Source organism: Tauraco erythrolophus, chromosome 7 (assembly GCF_009769465.1).
Source record: "Tauraco erythrolophus isolate bTauEry1 chromosome 7, bTauEry1.pri, whole genome shotgun sequence".
Lineage (NCBI taxonomy): Eukaryota > Metazoa > Chordata > Aves > Musophagiformes > Musophagidae > Tauraco > Tauraco erythrolophus.
This window is the reverse complement of record NC_141471.1, coordinates 65,001-79,836: the sequence shown is the minus strand read 5'-3', so window position 1 is coordinate 79,836 and position 14,836 is coordinate 65,001. Positions and strand designations below refer to the sequence as shown.

Genomic DNA, 14,836 nt, shown 5'->3' with positions numbered 1-14,836 from the left:
AGCGCCACAGCGCCGGTGTGGGTTTCTGTCTCTAACTCCGTTCAATCTCTGTCTCCACTTAAACCTTTAAATAAAGTGATTTTCTGTGTTTCGGCGCACGCAAAATCCCAGATTTAAGCGGCCGTCTCTGCCGGTCGGATGCTCCTCAGCTCCGTGCTCGCAGCACGGCGGGGTGGGAGGCACAGCTTCCTACACGGCGTCTCATCCAGGATTTCCGTCCAGCAGCTCCTGCACGAGCACACGCCGGATTCGGCCCCGCTATTCCAGCTCTTCTTCAACCGTTCCGCAGAGGGAACGGCAGTTTTGGCAGGACGGTGCTTTAACAGGGTTTGTTCCACGAGGAATCGCCTCGCTCCGAAGAATCCTCACTCGGGAGCGCATGGCATACTGGTGACCACCGAGGCACTAAGCCGTGTGGGACCGGAATAAAAGAAAAGCTGTTCCCATCGCTGCCGGCCTGGGACTGTAACCACTGAACTAACTCCGGGTTTTTTCCCCTTTTTGGTTGCTGTTTCTCCACCAAACCCCACCGTGCACCTTAACCAACTCTCTTAGGAGCTCCGTTCCCTGCTTACAGCACTGCGGACAATCCTGTTCTGATCCTGACATTTCCTCAGGCTCCTCCCATCTCGGAGACCCCCAGCACTCTTCTCCACTTCTAGGGACTTTCTGGAGCTTCCACAGATTGCTGCACCAGAAGATTTTTTTGATGGTGCTTTCGGTGTAGTCAACGCTGCTCTGCACAGCTCCTCCTCCCCGACACGAATCGCTCAGCTGCTGCCTAAAATCAGCTCCTAACCAATGACTGTACCAGATGCTTTCCGTGCTGGAACTCGACTCCGTCTTATCCTAAAGCTTCCCCTATGATCAATATTTGACTATAAGCCACCACCTCCGGATGGAGAGGGATTTCTCCTTCCAGTTACCAAAAAAAAATCTATCCCAGGACAGCTTTCGGCGCACCGATTACGTTATGAGATTGCAAGTGATTAGTGAGCCTCGGTTTTTCCGTGAAACTTTTCTCACATTCCATGCACTTGGAAGGCCTCTCCCCTGTGCGAGTTCTCCGGTGGCGAATCAGGTCCACGTGGCCACCAAAGCTTCTCCCACAGCCTGTATGTACGATGACACCTGGTTCCTTCTGGTGTGAAGAACCTGCTTGTGTTTCCCAAGTCCAATTTCCAGTTGAAAAGTTTTCCGACATTCCGTACACCGGTACAGTCTTTCTCCTGTTTGGGTTTGCTGATGAAAAAGGATCTCTTTGAATTCATTACGTCCTCCTTCCACAGGAGAGCTGGTACCTCTTCGGCTTCCCGTTGGATTTGCCTGATCTGCTGCTGAACCCTGATGACTCTCGGACGTGACCCCCTTGTCCGAAATCTGGCGAGTCGGGTCTCGGGATGCTCCCGAGAACGATGGATACAGCTGTGTGTTTTCTACACTCTCTGGGTGACTCTGCAACTCGGATCTCATCACGGCACCGCAGCCTGTAACGGAAAGACTCCAAACATTCCCTCCATCTGGTGTGGTCTAACATAAACCCCCAAAGAACAACAGTTCCTGATTCACTGCGGCTACATCCGTACAAACAAAACAAGTTTTAGGTAAAAAAAAAAATCAAGAATGCACCAGAATCCCCCGTGCAGCTCCAGCATGTTGCCAATTTAATTTCTGACAAGTCTCGGGCCACCACATGCCGGCCCTAAGACCCGCAGGAATCTCCCTTTCCTCAAAACCCTGCTGATCCCGGACACGCAGCGCTCCTCTCGGCTGGATATTGCTTTTGGGAACGGGGCAGTCTGCACAGGGAACGGAACATGGAAATGATGCTTATTACTTCCCTCTGACTTTTTTCCCTTATTACAAAGATATTTCCTAACCTGCTTCAACCGGATCGAGGCAGACAAAGGACACGTTGCACACAGACCGCTCCCGAAATCTGCTTTTTGTCCGCCTGTTCGCTTTCCGTCTCCGAGCCCTGCAGTTTGCTTAAGCCCTTGTTCTGTAACAGAACTCATTTCTGCTCATCCACATGGAAAATACTGCCTTTTGCCTTCCCGAAGAACAACATTTTCTGGTTGTTCCCAGAACTGTAAGAAAAAGACTTTGTGTGGCTCTTTTCTAGCCAATTCCTGCATCACCCACTGCCTAAAAGCACCGCTCCCTTGCTCCCTTTCCCATCTGGGAAAGGTCCAACGAGGAGATAAGAGCAAAAGCGCCTGCTCTGGCACCCAAGAGGGTGGCTGGGAAGCAAGCGAGCAATCATTCATTCCCCAACTTTTAAAATATTCCAGAAATTATATCCAAAAGGTTGGAAAGTCAAGTGCTCCAAGGCGGAAGGTCTCGCCGTGATCACAGCCATAGAGGTGGAACCGAGCGGTCTGGTGCTGGACGCTGGGATTCAGTCCGAAGGGATTTTCCCCCAGCTAACCCCTCCTCGTGCAATGCACAGCACGTACTTTAACACATCAGAGCTGTACAAAAAAAAAAAAAAAAATAGAGGCAGCTGTCTGCAGACTCCAGCTTTTCTAATGTAAAAAACCAGAAGGTACGTAAAGAATAAAGAAAAAATGAAGAAGTGGAATTACATTGTCTCATTATTTCATGTCATCCCACACTTGGAAGTGCCGAGGCAGCAGCAGAATGAGGTTAAGGATAAATCAGCGTTTTTTACACAACTGAGGAGTGTCACGAGGCACAAACTGTAAGTGTGCGACAACGGAGTCACAGCACAACTGCTCCTCTGATCCAGAGGACAAGCAAAAGCCTTTTTAGCTCCTAATTACAGCAGGTTCTTCTTTTATTAACCCAAGGAATCACCTGAAAGCCCAGGAGCCAGTGGAAGCTCCCACCTTCAAATTTAAAAAACAACAACGGCAAACAAATGTCTAGCTGGGCATTTAAGACTAATCCATAAGATTTCTTCGTTTTGCTGAACACTGCCCAGAGAAGCTGTGGCTGCCCCATCCCTGGCAGTGTTCAAGGCCAGGTTGGATGGGGCTTTGGGCAACCTGGTGCAGTGGAGGGTGTCCCTGCCCATGGCAGGGGGGTTGGAACTGGATGGTCTTTGAGGTCCCTCCCAACCCAAACCGTTCTGGGATTCTCTCGGGCACCATTCATGTCATTTAACTATTTCTGCATCAAAATAGTCCAACACTCTTTAGTGAATCACAAAAAATGACGTAAATCAGGATTTGGGGATGATTAAAAAGTCACAACTAGAATCACAGAACGGTTTGGGTTGGAAGGGACCTCAAAGATCATCCAGGGATCTAGTGAAAGATAGTGGTGCTTATCTTCTCTTACAGAAGTATCTAAAGATTAATCCCTGAGAAATCAAAGGATTTGAGGAGTGACTGGTAGACAAGAGCCAGGCCAGAAGCAGCCCAGATCTGTCAGCCTTCAAAAAAACAAGAAAGTCAACCTTTACCCAATACGGTTAAAAATCCATAATTCTGCTTTATCGCCTTCATGTAAAGTTCTTCCTGTCGATCTTCAAGTCCATCCTCTGGCGCTGTGGCACTCTCGGACGTGCCAGGGACCTGAAACAGAGCAGGCAGCAGTCAGTGCCACTGGCAAGTCGTGCGTCCCTGGAACCTCCTTTCTAATGAGGATCAGACGAGCGGTCACTCCCCAACCGTTGCTAGTGCCGCCCACGTTACATACAACCAGCACACCAAGGACTTTACACAGCCATCTTCTGCTGGTGTTTCTCCACACAGCTCAGAATGAGAAAAATTCCTGAAGAGTCACGTGAATCGACCGAAACGACGACTTTCCGCAACGACCGGGTCGAAAATTAGTCGCAAAAAAAATGAAGGATCTGTGGTCACCATCGATACTCAGCCCCATCAGGGAATCTGGCTCCTCCTTTCACTAGAAACCAGAAAAATAGAATCCCAGAACGGTTTGGGTTGGAAGGGACCTCAAAGATCATCCAGTTCCAACCCCCCTGCCATGGGCAGGGACACCCTCCACTACACCAGGTTGCCCAAAGCCCCATCCAGCCTGGCCTGGAACACTGCCAGGGATGAGGCAGCCACAGCTTCTCTGGGCAACCTGTGCCAGTGCCTCACCACCCTCAGAGGGAAGAATTTCTCCCTCAGATCCCATCGAAATCTCCCCTCTTTCCGTTTCAATCCATATGCACTTCATTAATTAGCGTATCCATGAGGAATCCTCCCACGCTCCACACAAAGCTTATTCCACAGTTAATCAGAAGGCAGCAACAAAACCATGACAACCAAATAACTTCCAAAGAAACACAGATTTGGGTTTATACATGGAGCCTGAATAAGGAATTCCCACCGTATCAGCTGCGCGCTGGTGAAGGTGGGTCTCAGGGATGCCAGCCGGAGAGGAGACATCTGGACAGGCGCACTGAAAAGAGGAGAAAAACACACAAAGGCACCGTCAGAAAATGACGGAATCCGTCAGGGTGCGCACCGGCAAACAGCACCCAGGAAGGGAAAGGGCTCTGGCGAGCAAGCGGGGAACATCTCCGGAAAATGAGCCGCGACCCGGCGCTGGCAACTGCTCTCGGCATGGCACAGCGCTCCTGGGCACACGGGTGGCTCACGGCCTGTGCTGGCATCAGCCGCACGAGGAAACTGGGCACCGCTGCCCCGGAGCATTGTGCCAGCTCGGAGCCCAGCTGCGAATCCCGCTCCCTACCCGTTCCCGTGCACCGGTGTCTGGCGGCGCCCGTTACTTCCCCCTGGGCCGACACCAGAGCTCGGTTAAGCTGAAACCGGAGGAAAACGGGATCCCGCTCCCTTCTCCCGAGGCGCCGGGAGCAGCAGCAGCCCCGCCGCCGCCTGCACCTCCCCGCCCGGTGCTCAGCTGCACTCCCGCGGGAGGCACCGCGTACCCGCCCGGTGCCGCGGGACCCTGCGGGGCAGTGCCAGGACCGGGCACCGGGGGACCGGGCCCACGGAGCCGCCGGGGCGGCGTGTGCGGAGGCGGGAAGCACGGGGTCCACGCCCTCCCCCCCCCACCGATATCCTGCAAAGCCCGTTCCAGCGCCCGGGGCACCGCGAGGGCACACGGGGCACCCCCCGGGGCACACGGGGCACCCCCCGGGGCGGCCGTTTCCCCGCTCCCGCCCCACGCTGCCGGTGCCGAGGGGGCACGAGGGCCCCTCCTCAGCGACCCCGCGGCCCCGGGGGACCCCGCCGCCTCCCCGGAGCACCGGCGGGACGCTCCGAGCCCCGGGGCCGCTCACAGACCCCCCGCCCGGGCCGCCATCTTCCTCGACGGCACCACGCCCCGCCCCTCGCCCCGGCAGCAGCCAATCCGGAGGGGCGGCGGCCGCCACGCGCCGCCAGCCTTAGGAGGGGGGATGGGGGGGGTGGGCCGTCCCATCTCGCCTCGCCATTGGCCGGCCCCGCTCGGCCCCGCCCACCCGTTGGCGCGCGCTGCCCCGCGAAAGCCAATCACCACGGGCACGTGGCGGCGCGGCCTCCACGAGGAGGGCGGGGAGGGCGCGTTCATTCCCATTGGGCAGCACACGGAGAAAGGGGACGCTGATTGGAGGAGGCAAACGTCACCTCCCGGGAAAGGGGGCGGGGGGGGGCGCGAGCGCCGCGCCTTCTCGTTGTCATAGCAACGGCGGAGCCGCGGCGGCCCCACCGGGAAAGCGCAGCGGTTCCCCCGGGAAACGGGAGGCGCCCGGGAAGCGGCTCCGCCGCTCCGCCCCGTGTCCTGCTGCCCGCGGGGGGAGGCGGCGGCGCAGCCCCGGGGCCTCCTCCCGGAGCACCGGCGGTGGGACGGGCCCCGGAGCCCGAGGGCGGCGGGAAGGGGGATGCGCTGCCGCGGAGCACGGCACCGGCCCGCGGGTGGGGCGGGTTCGGGGTGAACAGGCTGACCCCGGGGACGAGCCCCGCTCCCACCAGGGCGAAGCTCAGCCCCGGAGAAACCTGCTGCTCCCCCTCCTCCATCACCGGTTATTTCCACATTTTCTGAGGGAAAGACTCGCCCTGAAAACGGGGGTCTGGGGGGCGGCAGACCCAGAGCTTCTCCCCTCCCCGCAGCATGACACGTGGCACCTCTCTAGCAATTTCCATTTAAAAAAACAAAAAAGAGACATTTCCAGCCGGCAAAAAAGCTCCGGAACAAAACCGAGGCAGAGACACGCACGGAAAAAGGCCGTTAACGAAATTTGCCGCAACCGTCCGACAGCGATGGAGCCCTGAGCCAAAGGGGCTCCTGCCCCACTCAGCCAGTGCTGCTGCTTCCCTGTTTTGTTTTCTTCCATGAGGCTCAACGCCATCAACAACCGGGAACGGATGATGCATCCAGACTCTTTTATTACGGAAAGGAACGAACTGTGTCCTTGCGCTGTCACAACGCCTCGGAATCTCGGCAGTGCTCTCCCCCTAAGAGACACCGAACATGAGCAAAAAAACACAGTTTCTGAAGGAGAATGTCTGAACGTTCTCCTTCCACAGGAGGAACGTTCTGATTCCACAGGAGGAAGTTTTGATTCCACAGGAGGAACGTTCTCCTTCCATGGGAGGAACGTTCTGATTCCATAGGAGGAAGTTCTGATTCCACAGGAGGAACGTTCTCTTTCCACAGGATTTGGGCAACTGAACGGAGAAGACCTGTAACGCCGTGGTACCAACACCAGTTTAAGGCTATGCGAAATGAAAACCATATTCCAGACTGGTCCTTTTCCAGCCCCAGACAAGGTTCGGCAGCACTCTCGGGGTTCGGCAGCACGCAGTCCCAGGAGCTCCGGGATTTAACTGCAGGAACAAGCGGCCCCGCAGGCTCTGCTCCCCTTTGGAAGTTGCCACTTCCCAAAGAGGCTTCTTTCCAACAGCCGCAGGGTCGACGCTTCCTTTCTCCAAACATCCCACACAAGTGGGACTTTCCCGACACTGTCTCACTGGTTTAGTGGACAACGAGTAACTTTAACTCGCTCGTTCTCAGCCCTGGACTCCAGATGTCCTCCAGCCCGAGGTGTTCCAAACCATTCCGTGTGCTGCTTGGATTTCTATCCCGTGCGGATTCCCGGCCAGCAGTAGCTCCCAGCACCGCACGCTTCCTGCACCGCTCCAAGATGTCCCCGGCAGCGCCAGGCACCGCCGGTGAAGGCGGTGAGACAGCCCCACCGACCACCGCCGACGCGGTCTGCGGAAAATCACCCCCCGTCTTTCTCCCTTTGCCTGGGAGGCAGCTCAGGACGACTTCGGCAGCCTCCTCCTCCTCCTCCTCCCGCCAAGGGTCCGGCGCGGAGCGGGGGGATCCCACCGCGGCCCTGCCGGCTGCCCAGCGAGGGTGGCAGCCCAGCGGCCGGAGGGGTTTCTATACGGAATGCATCACAGCCCCCCCGATCTCCGCGCAGGGCCACCCCGCCAACGCCAGGTGCGTTTCTTGCACGTGACTTTCCTGGTGCTTCACGAAACTCCTCCTGAGCACGAACCTTTTCCTGCAGAGCGGGCACTGGAAAAGCCCCTCTCCCGAGTGCCGGCGCTGGTGGTTGAGGAGATAATCCTTCCTCCTGTAGCTTTTGTCGCACTCGGAGCACTTGTACGGCCTCTCTCCCGTGTGAGTCATCTGGTGCCTAACGAGCCACGAGTGGCAAACGAAGCTTTTCCCGCAGTCGCTGCAAATGTAGGACTTGCCCCGGCCCTGGCTCTGCTGCTGGCTGGCGGGGCTGCCCCGGGGTGCCAAGTGCTGCGGGCACCTGGTGCAGCCCTCCGCCTTCTCCCGCGGGTGATCCCAGCAGGGGCTGCCCGACGAGTTTTCCGCGGGGAAGCTCTCCTCGCTTTCCGCAGGCGGCTGCTCCTCTCCGATGAGGCCGTCGCGCTCACGGAGCCCGCTTCCGCCCGCAGCGTTCTGTCCCCGCGCCAGCTGCGGCCCCACGGGCAGCCCCTCGCGGGAGGCAGGAGCGGCGCCCGGCCCGATGCCCTTCTCACCCGGAGCGCACGGCTGGGGGTGCAGCGGATGGAACACCCTTTCACTGAGACTCCTCTCACACGTAGGGCCTGGAAATATCTCCCCTTCTCGGGCTCCCTGGGGAGTCTGGAGATGTTCCTGCTGGCTGGAGTTTCTCTCCGACGGTTTCTTTCCGACGCTGCTTTCCGGAGCGCTAAAGAAATCCAAGTGCTCACCGAACCCTCGGTCGTACCGAGCGTCACCGCCAAGGCCGCTCCCGGCGGTGTTCGTTTCCATCATTTCTGAATGCCACTGACCGTCCCACGTCACGGCGGGGCTGGGATCCTTGGAAAACTTCTCTCCAGGTGTTCCCGGTGCCTCCGAGTCACGCGCCGCGCTCTCCAAGCAATCTGCCGGCGCGTCGCTCTTCGGGTTTTCCTCGAGCGCTGCAACAGACGGATTTCAGAGTCTTTCAGTTAAAGCAGCATCGCGGGAGCGTCGCCCCGAGCCCGCGGCCACGCCGCGCGGACGGACGGGACGGAGTAAATAAGAGGAGAGGTTCTAATCCTGAGGGGGAGAGCGAGTACCCGCGTCCCGCTGGAACGCCACCTCCAGGAAAACAAAAGGTCTTTGTGCAATTATTTGTTTTAAATCTCATGAACGTTCACTAATGCCATGTCTCATCCCCAGCCTCTCGTTCCGACGCCCGAAGCGTGCGGCATCAGTTCCCCCGGAGCAGCACTGCGGCACCGAGCCAGCTCAGCCAGCGGGCGCGGATGCGCCCCTTCTCCTGCGGGAAGGGCTGTCCCTGCAGGTTGGGAGAACCCCTCCTGCCACACTGGCGAGCTTGGAGCGGCGCTGAGCGGAGGGGAAGGCTCTCGTGCCCGGCAAGCGCGTGGCTCCGGCTTGACATGGTGGCATGCCCGGGCTGAGCCTGCCAGTCTCTCCCCTGGGCGCCTCTCCCGCTTTCCTCGGGAAACGTTTACGACTCCTGATAAGCCAGCCCAAAAAGCGCCTCGGCTGCTTAGGCACGGCTCTGGATTTGCCACTGGACAAAACTGTTCTGCTGACCTGCAAATTCCCTCTTCCCGTAATTACTGGTGCCTGCGACAAACACCCAGTGCTTCATTTTCCAGATTATTTCCGCCAGCGCTCTCCAGCCCAGCTTTCCAACGCTTTTTTGGTCCCCCCATGACCCTTCCGACATCTGAGAGCTGCTGCCAGAAGACCCCAGTGAGCACCACGAAGGACCATGGGTCTCCCAGCAGCACCAACCAGCCCAGTCCAAAGTTACCGGCACCGCACAAACACCCTGAGCTCTTGTTTCTTCGGCTGCCTGCTGCGACATCGGCACCCGAACACGTTACCACAGGCCAGGTAGGAGAACGTGAAAGGCACCGTTTGCTCTACAGTAACCGTCCCAGCGTGTCCTCTCAGCCCAGCAACTCCAGGTTACGTGTAAGCATAGGCTAGAAGGCCTGGAAAGGACTGGGACTGCTGGGGAGCCCGCCCTGGGAGGTCTCTCCGAGCAGTTGGAACAGGTCTCCCTTGGGAAGGGGTCAGGTGGAGCTGATCCGGCTCTGCACCAGGGCAACAGCCTGGGTGACTCTCTTCCATGGGGTAAAACCATTTTGTGTCGGCACTTCCCAGCATGCTGAGAGTTTATCCATTGACTTACTCTACAGTAACTCCATCGCGTGCCATGAATGTCTGAATAACTTACAGGAGGAGAAGGAATTCCAGCCTACCAGCTGATTCCCACACAAAACATTCCTCCGAGCCCCTCCTCGGTTCCCCCCTTGAGAGCCACAGCGAGTGGCTCCTGGGTTACGGCCCAGGAGGTTGTAGGTCACTAATATCCCCGTTCCCTGAGGTTAAGCTCCGATCAAAGATGAGCCTCCCTCTGTTCACTCCACCTCGAGCACGCCCCACGCTCCGCACAAAAACTCCTCCGGATGAACGTGTGCACATCCCCAACCGGCACGTCCTAAAACCGCTCTGCGTTGAAGCTGCCTCCTCTTCTGCTGCAGGATGGCTCTCCTGCACGGGAACGCAAAGCCGGGGCTCGGCGTTCACCGGCGCCAGGTTTAGACACCATCGAGGCAGCTGGGAATACAATCCCGATCCGTCAGGCCTGAGCACAACGCTGCGCTTGCCTAAACAGAAACCCGAGACAGGGTCTGTGACGGTTTCAGGCCAGCTGAAGGAGGAAAGAGCCTCTTCAGCTGCCAGAACCTGAAAATTTTGTGAACAAATATCTAACGAGCAGACTGAGGCTTGCTCCGGTTCTTTCATGGCTTACTTCATAAGATCGTGATATTTAATATAGCACAAAAAACGCTCTAAATTCCATTTACTGTCCCAGAAATCTCCGCTGAAATCCGTTACTGACCTGTACTTGGATCTGTAGAGGTTTCTTCTTTCTCCAGGTGTTGTCGTTGCGGGCAGCGTGGCTCCTCCTCTTGTTTAATCCATGATAAACCACCAGTTGGGTAAGGCTGAAATCCTGCTGGTTGGGGAGAATTTACACGATTGAGAAAAGATAAGAAAAGTGCTGACAAAGCCTCAGGGAAGGCACGGCAGGAAGAGCCACCCGAGGGGTAACTCCTGCCAGGGAATCCCTCACCTGGGGCACGGTCCTTTGGGAGGTCCTCGCCCTCTGCGCCCGGCAGCTCCGTGGCACACGCTTCGTTGCTTTTCTCCGTCTGATTTGAAGCCTCAGGCTCGCAAAACGCTGGCCCTGCTCCAGGGGAAAATTCAAGGCGAGCACATCCCAGGAGCCTAAGCTTGGGGTCTCACAAGGTCAAAACCTGCTTTTGGGTTGTTTGTTGTCTCCTCCCCAGCTAAGCTCCCACAGCCCAGCTTCTTGATGAAATCTGACGGAAAGGTCTAAAAATCCCACTTTGCTCCACACTGGAAGCCAAGTAAAATTCCAGTGGAGCCAACAGACAGAGCTGCTCCCCTTTGTAAAGAGTAAGGACGGCCGAGGCCGAAGCAGAACGCTTTATGTGCAAGGCACAGAGACCACCACCGCGTGAGAAGGCAAGACCGGGTCGGCAACGGCGCTGCCAAGGAGCCGGTGCGCTCGCTCGTGCACGCAGGAAAAACACAGAAGAGAAGGGAGGAGGGAAAAGGCAACCTGAAGCCTCTGGATGTGCAGGAGGAGAGGCACTGCGGCCCTGCAGGGGAAGGCTGCTGGGGACGGGGAGCTTTCTGCCTCCTCCAGCTTAACCCATCGGCCCCAAAAAGCAACAAGGGGCCTGCTGGGCACTAGATACTCAACCAGCTCAGAGCTGGCAACCGGAGGGCAGCGAAGTAAGGAACGTAGGGAGAACGAAACATTTCCTCCTCCACACTGCACTGCTCTGCAAACTCCAAAATGGCCGTGAGAAAGGAAAGAAGAAATACCAGCCCTCACCCGTCGGGACTGGTGGCAAGTTTGTTCAAAACCCGTCAGCTTTTCATAAAAGATATGGAATACATGAGAAGAGGTGTTTCGTTTTCCCCCCGAGGTACGGGGTTACTCACCCGGGCAGGGCTCTTCGGGAGCTTCTCCAGCCTCCTCCTCCTGCGGATCTGCAGCGCACAACTCTTCCTCTTGCTTAATATGGATTATGCTGTCTTCTGTCAATAGGAAACATTGTCATTTTAAAGCCATGCACAGAATCAGTCCCAATTCTCATCCCGTCCCAGGCACAGCGCCTCTGTTCCAGCTCACATTCTGGAGAAAACCTCGTGGCAGTTCTAGTTCTCGCTGACCGAGGTCTCTTAAACAGACCTAAAATATCCGTCACGAAACCCTCAGCAGATGTTTCGGCTTCAGAAACACACAGGAGTTTCGTGCAAGTGTAACGTCCATTTTGTTGCGGTGCCCATTAGCAAATGGAAACACGTTCTACATGGCCCTGGGAGAGGAGAGGGAAAGGGAAAGGGAGAGGGAGAGGGAGAAGGCCACTTGAATTCTCGTCCTCCAGTTTGGTTTCTCTTTGGCACTGCCAGAGTTATGCCATTCCCTTTTCAGTGGCTCTTGGTAGAACATGCACCACTTCTAAGCCATCAGAAAAACACTGGTGAGAATTATCAATGGAACTCATTGAAAAAAGAAAAAAGTTTGAAATAAATCAGGAAAAACAGAAGGGCTAATGCTCTGCCATTACTTTTACACCTCCGAAACGCAACCAGTGAACCGAAGGAACACTCCACGTGTGTAAAAACAACTCCGTTTGTGCACGCAGAAGGGAAAGTCCTCTCGACAGCCAGCCTTCAGACTGGAAAACCCAACATCATCCCGCTTCGGCTGGCAAGGCGGGCACGGCCTACCGGCACGGGGACTGCCGCTTGGACGCAGGCAGCTGCGGCTCAGCAACCAGCAGAGGGAAAAGAAGGTGGTTTGACATATCATTCCAGTAAGACTGGGGAGGGATGAGATGCCCAACAGCCCAGTTCGGAAGATCACGCTCAACGCAAGTGCGGCGGAGAGGCTGATGTCCCAAAAATCAGCTGCCCGGTTTCCGGTGCTTCACGTCCCGACAGTCCGGTCGTCCTGACACCACTCACCGGCGCTGGTCTCCGCAGGATCTTCTCCCTCGTCCCCGTCCTCGCAGCTCCCAGCACACGGCTGGTTCCCATCTTCCATCCGGGCCCGGGCATCGCGTCTGGGAGCGTCCGGCTCTGCGGGAGGCGGGAGGTGATGCGCGGCCGGGGGTCCCGCGGCGGGGGGACGCCCGGGGTGGGCGGTGAGGACACCCCCCCCGCCCCCCCCCCCCCGCCCCCCCCCGCCGCCGGGGCCCTTACCGAGAGCGAGCAGCATCCGGTAGTTGCTCCTCAGCACGGCGCGGTGCAGGGCGCGCTGCCAGCCGCGCAGCGCCCGCCACTCCCGCTCGCTGAACGGCACCCACACGTCCTCCGCGGCCGCCGGCACCCGCGGCCGCGCCGCCTCCCGCCCGCCGCCCCCCGCCCCGCGCCTCGCCGGCGGCCGAGCGCCGCCGCCGCCGCCGTTCTCCAGCCGCCGCTCCAGCGCCCGGAGGCGGCCGCGCAGCGCCAGCGCTGCCCGCAGCTGCCGCTCCGCCCGCGCCAGGCGCGCCTCCAGGCGGAGCAGCCGCGCCGCCACCGGCTCCCCCCGCACCGCCCGGGGACCGGCCATGGCCGCCGCCGCCGCTACCGGCCCCGCCGCGCTCCGCCGCCGCCGGCCCCGCAGCGCCCTCTGCCGCCGCCGCCGCGCACTGCGGCGCCCCCCGGCGGGAGGGACGGGGCGGGGCGGGGGCGCAGCTCGGCAGCCGCCGGGGATGCGGGTGCCCCCCGGGGCCGGGAGGGACCGGCGTCTGCTCAGAGCGGCGGGAGAGCTGGGTCCCGGGGAGACTCGGGGGCCCCTGGTGGCCGGGAGGGATCGGGACCCACCGAGCCGTGGGGTGCGCGGTCCCCTCTGAGCCGGGAATCATGGAATCCCAGAATCCCAGAACGGTTGGGGTTGGAAGGGACCTCACGGACCATCCAGTTCCAACCCCCCTGCCATGGGCAGGGACACCCTCCACTACACCAGGTTGCCCAAAGCCCCATCCAACCTGGCCTGGAACACTGCCAGGGATGGGGCAGCCACAGCTTCCCTGGGCAACCTGTGCCAGTGCCTCACCACCCTCAGAGGGAAGAATTTCTCCCTCAGATCCCATCGGAATCTCCCCTCTTCCAGTTCAAAGCCATTGCCCCGTGTCCTGTCACTACACACCCTTGTCCAAAGCCCCTCTCCAGCTTTCCTGTAGCCCCTTTAGGCACTGGGAGGTGCTGGAAGGTCTCCCCGGAGCCTTCTCTTCTCCAGGCTGAACAGCCCCAACTCTCCCAGCCTGTCTCCAGAGCAGAAGGCTCAGGATCCTCTCAGAGCCATCAGGGATCAGGGTCCCCTCAGAGCCGTGAGCTCCCCACAGAGCCATGGAGGCTCAGGATTCCCTCAGAGCCCAAGTCCTGTCCTGTCCTGCTGTGCCAGGGTGAGGTGCGGGATGTCTGCGGTTCCTCTCAGCTCCAGGTGTCACCATGGCCCTGGGATGGGGTGGTGAGACAGACACGGGTGGTGAGGCAGACGGGGGGCAATGAGGCAGATGCGGGTGCCACCCCACCCCGGGCTCTGCTTCGCAGGATGCCACCTGCGCAGCCCCGCTGCTGCTCACCGAGGGGGAGCTCCCGGGAGGCAGCTCTGCCAACAGCCCCATCCGCGGCTGCAGCAGCCCCCCGCCTCCTGGTCCACACCAGCGTCGGGAGAAGCTCATGTCTCAGGCATATGGGCCAAAGCCGGAGCGGTTGGAATCCTTCACTGGGTCTTGTGCACAGGGTACACTCACCACAGGGGAATTCAGCAAATTCAGGTCTTCCAGAAGCACCCGGGATCTCCACCGGAGGTGTCCCCACAGAGGCACCTTCAGTTGGGCTGGGTGACACCCCCAGGCCCTCCATCTGTGACCGACACCACTGTGTGACCCACAGCCCACCTGGAGTCACCACCTCACCTGGTCCTCCTAACTGGGCAAGTTTGCTAAACTGCCCAGCCATCAGCTGTGCCGAACGGGACGTCCCTCACCGTGAGAGGGGATCAAAGCTGCAAAGCCAAAAGTCCGCTTGCTGCCATGATCTACGTGGTGACGTGCACGTTTGTGCTACAGGTAGGTCTCAGGATGGGGCTGAGTTCTGTCCAGCCCATCCCAGGAAGGGACAGAAAGAGGCTTAAGGACCTGGGAACAGCATTAGCTGACATCTACTGTCAAACGGTTCTGGTCTCCTTGGCCAGGCTGCCCGAGGAGGGCAGGGCTTTTCTGCACTTAACACATATTACACTGCAAGAGGGGAGATTTCGACGGGATCTGAGGAAGAAATTCTTCCCTCTGAGGGTGGTGAGGCACTGGCACAGGTTGCCCAGAGAAGCTGTGGCTGCCCCATCCCTGGCAGTGTTCCAGGCCAGGCTGGATGG

General features: G+C 58.6%; 1 protein-coding gene across 1 annotated transcript; it reads right to left on the bottom strand.

Annotated features, from left to right (window-relative positions):
- Positions 1 to 7,311: 7,311 nt before the first annotated feature.
- LOC147528399 (uncharacterized) lies at positions 7,312 to 13,027 on the bottom strand. The gene is made up of 6 exons (XM_086614821.1): positions 12,679 to 13,027; positions 12,442 to 12,555; positions 11,413 to 11,508; positions 10,511 to 10,624; positions 10,277 to 10,390; positions 7,312 to 8,330 (listed from the first exon to the last, which is right to left on the bottom strand). The coding sequence occupies exons 1-6, from the start codon at positions 13,025 to 13,027 to the stop codon at positions 7,312 to 7,314; spliced, it is 1,806 nt and encodes a 601-aa protein (XP_086470947.1).
- Between the last annotated feature and the right edge of the window lie 1,809 nt (positions 13,028 to 14,836).

Bases quoted from the DNA above. Each gene is read 5' to 3' on its own strand.
- LOC147528399 (XM_086614821.1), bottom strand. From the start codon at position 13,027: ATGGCCGGTCCCCGGGCGGTGCGGGGGGAGCCGGTGGCGGCGCGGCTG. The intron at 12,556-12,678 runs GTAAGGGCCCCG...CGCCTCCCGCAG, and splicing joins CCGGATGCTGCTCGCTCTCG to AGCCGGACGCTCCCAGACGC. The intron at 11,509-12,441 runs GTGAGTGGTGTC...TCCTATTGACAG, and splicing joins TCCTGCGGAGACCAGCGCCG to AAGACAGCATAATCCATATT.